Source organism: Leucoraja erinacea, chromosome 16 (genome assembly GCF_028641065.1).
Source record: "Leucoraja erinacea ecotype New England chromosome 16, Leri_hhj_1, whole genome shotgun sequence".
NCBI lineage: Eukaryota > Metazoa > Chordata > Chondrichthyes > Rajiformes > Rajidae > Leucoraja > Leucoraja erinaceus.
Window position 1 is genome coordinate 34816023 of NC_073392.1, and position 13819 is coordinate 34829841.

Sequence of the window (13819 nt, forward strand, 5' to 3'; positions counted from 1 at the left end):
CTGCGGAGGATGCGTGAGTGCCAGCAGGTTGCAACCTCCGCCAGGATCAACTGGGGAAAGTGTGCTGGTCTCTTGGTGGGTCAGTGGGAGTTGGACTCCCTGCTGGAGGAGATGGCAATTAATGCGTGGAGCATCATGCACCTCCTCTACCTGGGGGCTACCCCAGTCCCACTGAGGGCTCTTGGCTGGCAAACTGGCAGGAGCTAGAGGCGAATGTCGTCGCCCGGCAAGGGCGTTGGTCAGGCCTCCTTGGAGTGCTCTCTTACCGGGGGAGAGCATTGGTCATAAATCAGCTGGTGGCCTCTATGTTGTGGTACCGGCTGGCCACTCTGGTCGAGTGTTTTGTTGATAAAGATGCCGTTATATTAATTTGATGATCGTTTGTTTGTAAACTGTCAACATAGGCAGTCTTTGATTGTGTTAATACTCTATGTTTACTTTTATTTTTTGAATTAAACTATTTGTATAATGAAACCTTTTTTTAAAGGAGTGCGCTGTCCTGCCTTGCGAGTCCATTGTGACATCACTCGGGTGAGCTGGAGTGCCCCTCCCTCCCGGAGTGTCCTCTCCTGCCTTGCGAGTCCATTGTGACGTCACTTGGGTTTTCTTACCGAAATGGACGAGTTTTATGTGTTTTTGTTTTTACTTTAAACGATTAAAAAGTGCGGAAATATAGGTGTTAATGCGACGGGAAGATGTTTATCGCCTCAATGGGAAAATTGTGAGTAGAATGTGTGAAAATGGGAAGGCTGTGGCCAAGTTTGGAAGAAAATAGGACAATAGAAATTGGCACACACACATACACACAGACAGCCACAAACAAGATAAAGCGTTTTAGTGATATAGTGTAGATGGACGGCGCACATTGAAGCTGAACCCGGTCGGGGGAAAGGGAAACGAGAGATATAGATGTAGATATAGATATAGAGACTTAGAACAAATAAATGAAAGATATGCAAAAAAGTTATGATGATAAAGGAAAATGGCCATTGTTAGCTGTTTGCTAGATGAGAACGAGAGGCTGGTGCAACTTGGGTGGGGGAGGGATGGAGAGACAAGGAATGCAGGTGTTACTGAGAGAAATCAATATTAATTGAATATTAATTGAATTAATTGAATAATTCCTGAGATGAGGATAGTTATTTTGATAGAATAGTGATGCTAATGTTGTTTTCCTAACAGACAGACATGAAGAGATCTAAACATATTTGAAATCACAAGGTTCTAAATCTAAGTAGATGGGGAGAAAGTAGAAGTAGAAGTAGAGAGCACAGTATGAAGGTGATTGGCAAAAGAACCAAAATGACATTAAGGAATCTTTTATGCACAATAAGAATTTGGAAAGGACTGCCAGGAAGATTAGTGGAAGAGATTACACCATGGCATTCAAATAGCAGTTGTAAGTCCTTAAAAAGGTAAAAACGGGTAGGCTTTGGCAAAATGGCACGGTATAGAGACTAACTAGATTGCTCTGGATGGACCAAATGACCTGTTTCCTTGTGATTCTGCTGCATAACATCTCTAACAGCCTTTATTAATGTTTATAATTTATGCCAAATTATGAGTAGTCTTTGTGTTCTAGACAGTCCAGAGAAACTGGATTAAGGCTATTCAATCACCCTGGCGAAGAGAGGATGGAACTGGAGAAGCCCATCAAATTTTATTTTGCCTAACATTGCAGTATTTTGCCACTCTGAAGCTATGGTTGTAGGCAGCATTTTGTAAGCAACTCCCTTTTATCGAAGATAGGCACAAAATGCTGGAGTAGCTCAGCGGGTTAGGCAGCATCTCTGGAGAAAAGGATCAGGACTCTTCTTCAGACTGGAGAAGTCTGAAGAAGGTCTGAAAAAGGGTTCTAACCTGAAACATCACCTATTCCTTTTATCCAGAGATGCTGTCTGACACGCTGAGTTAGTCCAGCATTTTGTGTCCATCTTAGGTATCGGCCAGCATCTGTAGATCCTTCCTACACATTTTGTCTGCTCGTTTTTATTTTCACCTCATAACATAATGTAGTTAACTTAGGGATTGCTCTGAAGACACAAGGAACTGCAAATGCTGGTTTACACAAAAAGACGCCAAGTGCTGGAGGAACTCAGATGGTCAGGCAGTGTCTCAAGAACATGGATGGTGATATTTGGGGTCGGGACTGTGGAAAAGATAGCGTTCTAAAATGGGCGGGTCTTGGTCCTTACCCTTCTGAAGTGTCCTGACCCACGTTGTCACCTATCCATGTTCTCCGGAGATGCTGCTTGATCCGCTGCATTACTCCATCACCTTTGTGTCTTTTTTTAAGGAATTCACTTATTTTCTACATTTGGCATGAATGCAAAGGTGTTTTTCTCCAACATTTTTCGCAGCACAGCATCTTATAGGATCCCTTTCTGTACTACCTTCATCAGCAGAGGTATTTGATGTCATCTCTTTGTTTTCTTGGTCCTTATGCATACTGTTAGTTGCCTTCTTCAGTTCCACAACCCACTTCAGAATATTTCGGGCTGCTGTCAGTCTGAAATCCTCTGAAGAAAACGGAAGGCAATAATTAAGGTCGTTCATTTCTTTAGAAGGAAACAATTGAATAGGGACAAAGGGTCACCTTACATCACACTGTACCTTCAGTAAACCTCCATTATCCACAATTAAAAGATTACTATACATAAAAAGCATTGTTTTAAGATGCAATGCAATGGAGAGGTCAGATCAGAAGGCTGTGATTTTTGTTCCAATATAAGGGGTTGAACATAAAATCTAGCATGATATTCTAGTACTGTACTTAAGGGCATCAGAGGTGCAATCATTTTGGAGAAATGTTAAACCCACTCTGATTCATAGGGCGGTCAGACATAATCAAAGAGGAATAGGGGAAATATCCACAGTATCCCTCGATCTGCAATATTATCAAATCAGTAAAAGATGTGCTTACATCGGTCTGACATCTGCTGGTCTTCCAGCACAAGGAGCTTTTCACAATGAAATGTCACAGACGGACATACCCCAGGATCCAGAACTATGTGTTAAAGGGCACATTTAAATGTATTACAAAGTCTATATGGGGGAATGCCACGGTTTAATAAATTCCCACCATTAAACACTCAGAGCTGGAACCTAATAAATACCAACTGGTCATCAATCATTGAATTTTAGTTTAGTTTAGTTTAGTTTAGAGGTACAGCACAAAAACAGGCCCTTCAGCCCACCATGTCCGCGCCAACCAGAGATCCCCATAAACTAGCACTACCCTACACACTAGGGACAATTTACAATTTTTACCAAAGCCAAATTAACCTACAAACCTGCACGGCTTTGGAATGTGGGAAGAAACCGGAGAACCCGGAGAAAACCCTCGCGGTCATAGGGAGAACGTCCAAACTCCGTATATACACCACCAGTGGTCTCTGGAGCCGTAAGGCATCAACTGTACCCCTACGCCACCGTGCCGCCCAAAATGTGTGTAGAACAAAAAAATGTCATGCTAATATAACATAAATCTTGTAAGCAAACTGTGAATTACCACTTTGCAATATGCTGTGTTATGTTTATTTGTACATTTAGAGAATATAGTGTACTTACAAGTGACTGACTTTTAAAAGTATATCATTGGCTGTGAAGTGCTTTGTGAGTTGCCGAGCTTGTATATCGTCTAATTCTTTTTTTATTGCTTGTTTATGAGTCATATTGGTCAAACATTGGGAAAATCATGAGTCAGGCTGCCTGTTCCTCAGCTGTTGCAACACTGGTTAGTCAGTCTGCTTTTTCCCAACCAATATTATTCGTTTACATAAGTCCTCTCCCCAAAAATATGAGCATGTCATCTGCTGCCTGGCCTCCATCAATACTAATTTGTCAAAAGGAACAGCAAATGCTGGTTTACACCGAAGATGGACACAAAGTGCTGGAGTAGCTCAGTGGGTCAGCCAGCAGCAGCTGTGTAAGAGGCTTTTAGATTGGCACGTGGATATGCAGGAAATGGAGGGATATGGATTGTGTGCGGGTAGAAGAGATTACTTTAGCTTGGCATCAGGTTTAACACACACATTGTGGGCTGAAGGGCCTGGTACTCTACTGTTTTATGTTTTACCTAACTAGGGTGCATGTAACTTTAACCCACAAGATATGTTGGATACCAGGGATGGAACTCTGGCGCCATAAGCCAGCAACTCTACCACTGCACCACCGTACCGTCTCTAGGTTTACAGTTAATGGCAAAACCATTAACAACATTGAAGTACAGGGGGATCTTGGGATCCAAGTCCAAAGCTCCCTAAAAGTGCCAAGATAGAATGGTAAAGAAGATATAATAATAATAATAATAATAACTTTATTTGTTAAGCACCTTAAAAACAACCAAAGCTGACCAAAGTGATGTACAGAAAAAAGAAAGCAAGCAAGACATCATAAAACAGGCAGAACAACAGAACATACAACTAACACGAGGGACATAAATTACATACAAAAATCCAAACAATAAATTAAAAAACATAAAACACGAGTACGAACAACGCAGCAAAACCAAGATATATGGCTTAATTGGTCGGAGCATTGAGTGTAAGAGTCAGGAAGTCATGTTGCAGTTTTATAAAACTTTGGTTAGGCCCCATTTTAAATATTGTGTTCAGTTCCGATCGTCCCGATACAGAAAAGATGTGGAGGCTTTGGAGAAGATGCAGAAAAGGTTTACAAAGATTTTGTCCTGATGAGAGGGTATTAGCTATAAGGAGAGTTTGGACAAACTTGGATTGTTTTCTCTGGAGCATTGGAGGTTAAGGAGACAACCGATTAGAAGTGGAAAAAAATCATGAGAAGCATATATAAACTAGATAGTTTGAAACTTTTCCCCAGGGTGGAAATGTCAAGGACTAAAGGGCATAACTTTAAGATGAGAGGGATAATGCTTGAAAAAAAATGTGCAGGGCAAGTTTTTTCTTAAAATGCAGATAGTAGTGTGTACCTGGAACAAGCTGCCAGTGGTGGTGGTAAATGCAGATGTATACTGGAGGAAAGGGTGGGTGACGTTTCAGGTCAGAAGAAGGGTTTTGACCCAAAACGTTAGCAGTCCTTTTTCCCCAGAGATGCTGCCTGTCCTGCTGAGTTACTCCAGCACTTTGCATCTATCTTCCATCAATACTAGTTCAAGAATTTATTGTATCAATTTAGCTATTAGTTTTCAAAGAATCCTATGCCTCAGGAAGCCAGAAAATGGGAGCAGCCAAAGCTTATTTTGTTGTTTTAAAAACTGTTGCTTGCAGCCCAGTTATCAGCAATACATGTGGTTACTAGGAAGTGGAATAGATTGCACTGAGGGTGATTTGTATGTGGGTCTCAAAATTCAGCCTAGATATTTGACAAAGACCAAAACGGTTCTGATTTGCAAGAATAAAAAATCGATATTATTAGTGATAGTACGGGGGAAAGGGATATGTAGGAAGGAACTGCAGTTGCTTGTTTAAACCGAAGATAGACATAAAATGCTGAATTAACTCAGCGGGGCAGGCAGCATCTCTGGAGAGAAGGAATGGGTGACATTTTGGGTCGAGACCCTTCTTCAGACTCTGGATGAGACTGCACTGAGATACATGACAATTCTTACTGGAGAGTGAATTATGCTTATTTTTATTAGTCCGTATGTCAAGTAGCAATGCACAGTGACTGCACTAAATCTTTTATGAAATGAACTAATGCCTTAATAATGTACTATCAATAACAAAAATTCAAGGGATATGTGCAGGAAAGTGATGCACTGGTAAAATGCAGTGGTGCTGGTGAGGGAAGCAATGGCCTCCTCTGCTTCTATGCCTTATTTACTTTGGGTTTAGAAGCCATGTGAGACTTGTATACATGGTTACAATTATACAAACACCTGGCCAAACCACATCTGAAGTACAGGGCATTACATCTCAAGAAGAATGCATTAACTTTGGAAAGGAGCAAGAAGTTATCCGAATAATTCCTGTACAACAGTAAAACCATGAAGAAAGATTAGGAAAAACAAAGCTTGTATTCCTTGCATTTTAGAAAGCCAGTCAATAACCTAAATAAAGTTTCTAGATAATTAGGGGAACTGATAAAGTCACAAGATACTGTTCCCAGCTCAAAGCCATCAGTCTTTGCTGCCTCATATTGAGGTTCACCATCGCAGCTCTGTAACTTTTATATTCTTTAAGATATTACTATAGAATAGAATAGAATAGTTTTAGTGCAGTCACTGTGAATTGCTACTTGACATACGGACTAATAAAAACAAGCATAATTCCCTCTCCAGTAAGAATAGTTTATTTATTGTCATTGTAACATGAACCATGTACACGAAATTTAAAAATTAAGAATACTATCATATTCTTCCCTGCTAATCCTAATAAATAGCTTTCACAATGATAGAAGCAATTTACTAAATTGATCCAGGCATATTGTTAATTTTGCTTAAGGATTTTTTTTATTCGGGAAGTCAGGGCAAATTACTGATTGAGGAAGATGTGGGTATAAATTCATTCAGGCAGAAATTCCATGTATTGCTGGAAAGGGATAAAATAATAATAATAATAATAATAACTTTATTTGTTAAGCACCTTAAAAACAACCAAAGCTGACCAAAGTGCTGTACAGAAAAAAGAAAACAAGCAAGACATCATAAAACAGGCAGAACAACAGAACATACAACTAACACGAGGCGCATAAATTACATACAAAAATCCAAACAATAAATTAAAAAACATAAAACACAAGTACGAACAACGCAGCAAAACCAAGCAAATAAAGTTAATAAACAATTCAACACCTCACTGGTCTACAAAGGCCATGGAGAATAGATATGTCTTCAGGAGTGATTTAAAAACAGCTAGAGAAGGGATTGGAGAAGGAGAAAAGTATTTATCCCTCAAGACTATTTCATCATTAAATGAAAACAAAAATCTATTCCCATCCTACTTTAATGATAAGGAAACAAATACTTGGTTAATTTAACCAAATGATTAACCTCAATGAATCTAACAAACTTTCGTGTTTCGTAAAAAAAAATGAAGTTAATTACAGTGCTAATTTAGGAATATTCTGCATTGGAGCCAGTTGACCAAGTAACATACCAATAAATGATTGCTTTTCGTCTTCCACTGCAATCCTGTAACATCGTGGGAAAAAATTGTCTGGATTCACCCCATGAAACCACTGATAGTTTCTGAGATTTACACAAAGTCCAGCCTGGAAAGAAGTAGAAGTTCAACACGTTATTTCAAATGTACCATGTTTTATATGGTTTGGATTGATGTAATTTTTTTCTCCTTACAAAGAATCTAATCAATATGTAGAAACACACAGACATAATGTGAACACTCTCCAAAACTGTGGATGTTTATAGTAGATTGAAAAAGTACAACTATAACGCAAAATGGAACGGACTCAGATTAGATCTTGCAGCTTAAACTGTATATCTATGAGATACTGTGGATAATCAACCAGAGCAAAAATGTACACAAGCAAAATTTGTATTACTATCAAACCAAGGTATTAACCCTCCTTCAACGTGGAGTATGGATGAGCATGATGCTGGAATCAGCACCAGCCATAACTAATAGTTAGTGACTTGGTGAAGCTGCCACACAAGATAAAATCCATGCCCTTCTGCAAATCTAGCATGTAACAGATAGATCTAAGCACTGCTGCAACTAACACATCGATTCAATGCTCCGCAGTCTGCTTCATCTGGTTGCGAATACATAATAAAACAGCTGATGAGAAAAGGAAACTCCGAAAACATCCCCATCTTCAATGATATTGGGCACCAGCATGAGTGTCCAAGGCAAGGCTGAGCCATTTGAAACCACATCAGAAGTGGCGAGTGAAAGATCAATCTTGGCTCTTCTCTACGATATCCACCATATAAAAGCATGTCTTCAGACAATTTAATTCACTCTATGCGATGTCGGGAAATGGCTGGGAGCAAAAGACACTGTAAATAACATCCTGGCTGTAGTACTGAAGACCCACGTCCCAGCAATTGACACAGCACTAACCAAGCGCCCCCACGGTTGTTACAAGCCTGGCAGCAATCGAACAACATGGAACATTTATGTGTGTTCAATCCATAAAAAATAGGATAAAAATAGCTAAATAATGTCCAATTAGTATACTCTTAATCATCAGAAAATTGATAGAGAGTGCAGATCATAATCACTCACCAATGATCTACTCACTGAGAACCAGTTTTGGTTCCCACAGAATCATCACAGTCTTGGGTCCACATATGGACCAAAAACTGAATTCCAGAGGTGAGGTCAGAAATGTCTTCACATTAAGGCAAAGTTCAACTGAGAGTAATTTCTAGGAGGAGTAGTGAAACTGAAATCTATGGTCATCAATTGGAAGCTTTCCAATAGATGGAGACGTCCCTCACACAAAGGAAGATGGTTGTGATTATGGAGGCAGATGCAAGTCTTCCGAGCCTGGGAATATTATTCTAGGATTCCCTCAGGGCAATGTCCTAGTATCTTTAGCTGCTCTATCATTTACCATTATTCTTTCACATGGTCAGAAGGGGGGGGGGGGGGATGTGCACATTCACAAATCTGTAGTATTCCCAGCAGTCTATACAGATCCACCACCGATCTTCTGGCAACTGATGGTCCAGCACCTCCTTTAATCCGAACAAAATTACAAGAGCATTCCATGTGGCTATTGGTTTCAGGCCTCTGTCATGAAAGCATTAACCGTTTACATCTTTGTTAATTGTTAATTTTACTTCGGAGTCACGTGAGTGATTCCGTGAAGAACCCAGCCCCAGTGCGCATGTGCGGCATAATCGCACAGCTGTGCAGAATGCGGCCAGCGGGAGTCGGCAGCTCCCGCATCCAAGGAACGTGAGGTAAGTACTTACCTTAATCGGGCCTTGTGGTTTTTGCTCCAGGGGGAGCAAAGTAGAGAGGCAGCGGCCCCCGTTCGACTCCAGCGAAGGAGCCGACAGTGGAGGGGGATAGGCGCTAACCGGACCGCAAACGCTGCGGACCGCTGCAAGGAGCTGCGCTGATGCCGGTCCGCTGAACAGCTGTTTGGTGAACAGCAGCGGACCGGCGGGAAATTTAAAAACCCGACCGGCAGCCCTGCAGACTCCTGACAAGGAGAATCGCCGCCCGGGAACCGCTACAATGCCGCCTGAAAAACGGCAGGCAGCCTCTACATACAGGTAAGACAAAAATCTTCCCAATTTAACAGGTTCTACAGGAGCCAACTTCCTCCAAAACTGGAACAGGTTGGAGACAGCAAAAATAAGTATGTCTGTCTCCCCAAGCCAGAGGAGGTCATGGAGTTCACCTTCAGGGAAAAAGGGGCACTGGCTGAATGCCAAGGGAGCTGACACTCCTACCCCAGTGCTATTGCACTAGCCATCTCCCTTGACGAGGGATTGATGCAACAGCGGAGTTTGAGCTATGCCTCCTCCAATTTATAGCACACCCTTTTGCTCCCTCTTTTGAGGCTAGCTAAGGAGGCCAGGGCTGGGCTGGCTTAAACGCTGGGCAGGCGGACGAGAACAGCAGTATGCCAGGGGAGCAGGATCAGGAAGACTACTGGGTGTCGTGGGCCACTACATGGCTCCTCCACGCGACCATCTTCCCAACAAAGCCCTGCAGGAGCAGGCCTTTCTAGAGGAAATCCGCAGGCAGCTGGGTCAGCAGACTCGCAGACAAGCAGCGAATTCTGAAGCTCCTAACAGAAGGGTCAAGATGTTACCGCCTTTGCTCGTTTTTTCCACGGATCATACTCACCTGGCAGGCGAGACGCCATGATCACCAAGGTGGTTCTCCCAGGATGAGACTATCCCGTTGCACTACCAGGGTGCTGACGCCTAAGATGTTCCCAAATTTGGGATACTCGACTGAACAATGGTGCATATAGACCTGCCCGCAACCCCAAATATACGGGGCTATGCAAACCGCTGCTGCGGGAAGAGAGGCAGCTAAACCTGTGCGCCTCATGAGGGCAGGCCATGGAACGAGCAGGACATCGCATCCAACACCCAGCTGGCAGCACCCCTCGGCATCCACCAGCAATATCAAACAAGGACTGGTGAAAGCCTGGCGACCGCTTCACATTACCCCCAAAGTTCTTTTTTAGACAGGGGCCCAGAGCGGAGCCGTGGGAAAATGCGCCGCCCCACCGACAGCACCAGCATACCAGCAAACTAGGCCTTCATGAAAAAACAATAAACATGGAGGTAGGTAGTCTGGTTCCTCCCAGTTTACACTAAATAAGGGTGTTCTTCTAACTGGGGGGGGGGGGGGGGGCATTTACACTTGTTGATAAAGCATGGGATGCTGTCACAAATAACTAAAATATACTCAACAGTATTAGAGGATAAAAACGAATTCAAATTGGGCATATTACCGCCAGTTCAGCAATGCGCCCAAAGGGCATTTTCTCCCTCTAAGAAAAGAGAAGTGAGAAGGTCAAGCTGAACTAGAAAGGCTCATTACTAAACGGATCATGGGAGTAAACATGAACCATTGGAATTTGTATCGAATATATTCACAAAAACTACAAAAGATGGTGAATGTAGCATCATCATTGATCTAATATCACTAAATAAATCTGTTGAGTATATACACTTTAAGATGGAGACGGGTTTTTGTCACTGCCAGACATCTGATCTCCCAAGGATACCTATGGGGAGCATTGATATGGAAGATGCTAACTATCTTATACCCATACACTAGGATCATTATAGATACCTAAAAAATTTTACCTGGATAATGGATATCCCGGTTAGGGCAACCATGGGAGCATAGAGCATTCCCTATGGTCTAACCTCAGCCCTAAACTATTATAAATATTAAAAACGGCCATGAAAATATTAAGAAAACAAGCATAATCATGGCATATATTGGATGATATCCTCATATTAGGGGAAACAAAGGAATTAGCTGTGGCAGCAGTTCTAGCTACGAAACAGCTCCCTAAAGCTCTGAGGTTTATCCCACGCCCAGATAAACCAGAATTGAAGCGTTAACTACCAAGGATTATCTGGGCTTCAATAATAATTCCGTCCATATGGCTGTTACTTTGCCAAGGTACTTGGGTCACTATAATCAAATCATGAATGTACCCACTGAAGCTATATCACAATTAAGGTGGTGGGTTAGACATATATTTGGCATAGTTTTCAGCCCTATTATCATCACCAATCCCAACTTGGTTATTAAAAACCGATGCCGGTACTTTAGGCTGGGGATCAACTAAACTCCATATCCAGCACAGGTAACAGATGGACCAATTCACAAACATCGTTACTACACATACCGGGCATCAACTACTTGGGATTGGTGATCGCCCATTGGGCTAAAAAGCATATGCATTTCAAATGCAGCACGTACATATGTGGTTACGGATTGATAATACTATGGTGGTGGCTTATATCAACCATATGGGGAGCATAATAATCATTGTTGTGCAACAACTTGGTCATACAAATCTGGCCATGGTGTGTCAAAAGACATTTTAACTATCAGCTGCCTATGTCCTAGGAAGCTAGAACACAGTGGGAGACACCATGTCACGGGGTAAAATTTATGATTACATTGAATAGATGTCAAACCCAAAATATCTGCTAAAGGTATTAAGCAGTTTGAAAGCCAGATATCAATTTGGTTGCACAAGACGGAATCACCAGTAACCTATGTATGTGACTTAGGAACCAGATTAGAGGCAGCAGCGATAGATGCCTACACGCTGGAAGGGGGAATTTCTGCTTTGCCTTCCTCCCTTCTGCCTCATCAGACGGGCACTTCGCAATACAGATGGGAGTCTCCGAGATATTGAACGTGCCCGACCGGCCTACACAGCCATGGTTCCCAGTTCATCACGACACGGTGGGCGAGTCACCTATGGATTTCCCTAGTGGACCATGGTTGCTGACTCAACCCAGTATCAGGCACAAGCCACCCATGCCAGGGAAACATCAAACTCCTGGGTTCAGGGTTTGAATAGACCTTACCAGGGACTGGGATTATCTAAGGAACCATTACCACCATGTCGGCATCCCTGCGAACAGTCACTAAAAGCTAACATGGGTAAAATACTGCCACGACGCAGGGACAACATACCGAACTATTCAACCACTGACGTATTGGAGTTCCTGGAACATCTACACCATGACTAAAAGGTGAGTTACAGTGCCGTAAATACAGCATGGAGCGCCTTATCTGCTTATCTAAAACAGCATGACAGCAGAGCATGGGATCCCATCCACTGAAGGTAAACTTATGAAGGGCAACTATAATAATAAGCCCCAAAAACCCAGGTATACCCATGTATGGGATATTGGTGTGATATTGACATATCTCAGAGAATGGCACCAGCCAGATCCCTCAGCTTGCTTAATCTATGTTAAAAACGCTCATGCTTATGGCTCTCGTACACGCTCACAGAGTCCGGTCACTCCATAAAACTAGACTGGATAACATGGAGATTACCCCAGACGCATCACGTTCATATTCTAGGTCTGGTAAAATCTAACTCGCAGGTATATGGGACTAGGCGAGATTATGAGTTCGGCACGAACTAGTAGGGTCGAGATCGCCTGTGTTTTCCGTGCTGTAATCGTTATATGGCTATATGGACCAGGAACGCCCAATTCACTGGTGGGATTCCGGGCCTACCCACCAGAGTCCAGGTTGAGTGTGGTGACCCATCTACTACTATATATAGACACAACCCACAATCTTAGAGGGAGAGGAAAGCCTATGGGTCAACCACAGAAACCCCAAGACGGGGTACGAGCCAAACCACTCCAAGGTGGCTCAAACAGGTACTGAAAGCTGCCGGAATAGATAATAATACATTTAATCCCATTCCACTAGGGCAGCATTGGTATCAGCGGCTGAACGAATGGACATCCCGGTTGACCACATTCTCAATACGGCAGAATGGTCAAGGGAACGACGTTCAGAACATTTTTTATTATAAACCGTTGATAAACCTGATTTAATTGCAGAAAGAATATTACAAACTGCAATATTAATTTAAGCTCAGGGGAGCTCTTTATGTTGTTATTGTTAACAAATACCTTTCTGTTTCTTGTGAAAGCAGATCCACTGGTTGATTACGATAACACTTCCTCCCTCAAAAACTTCGGCAGTGAGTGAAATAAAAACTGTTACACGGTTTGAAATCACAGACCTTTGAAGTCTTCACGGAATCACTCACGTGACTCCGAAGTAAAATAGTAAGATTAAACGAGTACTTACCAGTATGAAGTTTGATCTGTATTTTATGAGGAGTTACGGTGAGGTATTACGTGCCCTCCGCTCCCACCCTCATTATATAGATCAAACTAATAAACTGATGTCTCATGATCTTTACTATCTTACTTCAAATATTGTGTCTATCCTGTGATTTCACACCGCTGCTTCGAAGTATGCCGCACATGCGCACTGGGGCTGGGATCTTCACGTAATACCTCACCGTAACTCCTCATAAAATACAGATCAAACTTCATACTCGTTTAATCTTACTATTCTTTATTTAAGTTTCTCGCAGCTCATGGTGCTTTACAGACATGGGAGGGGTATAATTAGTAGATCAGAGGTGTATTGTTGAATTAATAGTACAAGACCTCTGTTGGTCCGGCAAAATGGATAATCCAGCAAGACTCTGGAACCAAGGGTGCCACAAAATCGATAGTGTACCTGTACCAACAAGATGAAGCCAGTCTTCAAAGAGTATAAAAAACTGCAATGCTGGAAACGAAATTAAAGCAGAAAATGCTGGAAATGCTCTTCAGGATAAGTGCAAGACTTTTTGTTAGAACTGAGGGAAAATATATATCAAGTTAGCTTTA

At 42.2% G+C, this 13819-nt stretch overlaps 1 protein-coding gene across 3 annotated transcripts in view; it reads right to left on the reverse strand.

Annotated features, from left to right (window-relative positions):
* The window catches only part of LOC129704795 (tubulin tyrosine ligase 3-like), a 74898-nt gene that overhangs the window by 27660 nt on the left and 33419 nt on the right, over positions 1–13819 (reverse strand). For all 3 annotated transcript variants that reach the window (XM_055648148.1, XM_055648147.1, XM_055648146.1), the window contains 2 exons: positions 7077–7191; positions 2394–2519 (listed from right to left, as the gene is read on the reverse strand). In XM_055648148.1, coding sequence (XP_055504123.1) covers positions 2394–2519; positions 7077–7191 — 241 coding nt within the window. The remainder of the gene's footprint in view (positions 1–2393; positions 2520–7076; positions 7192–13819) is intronic.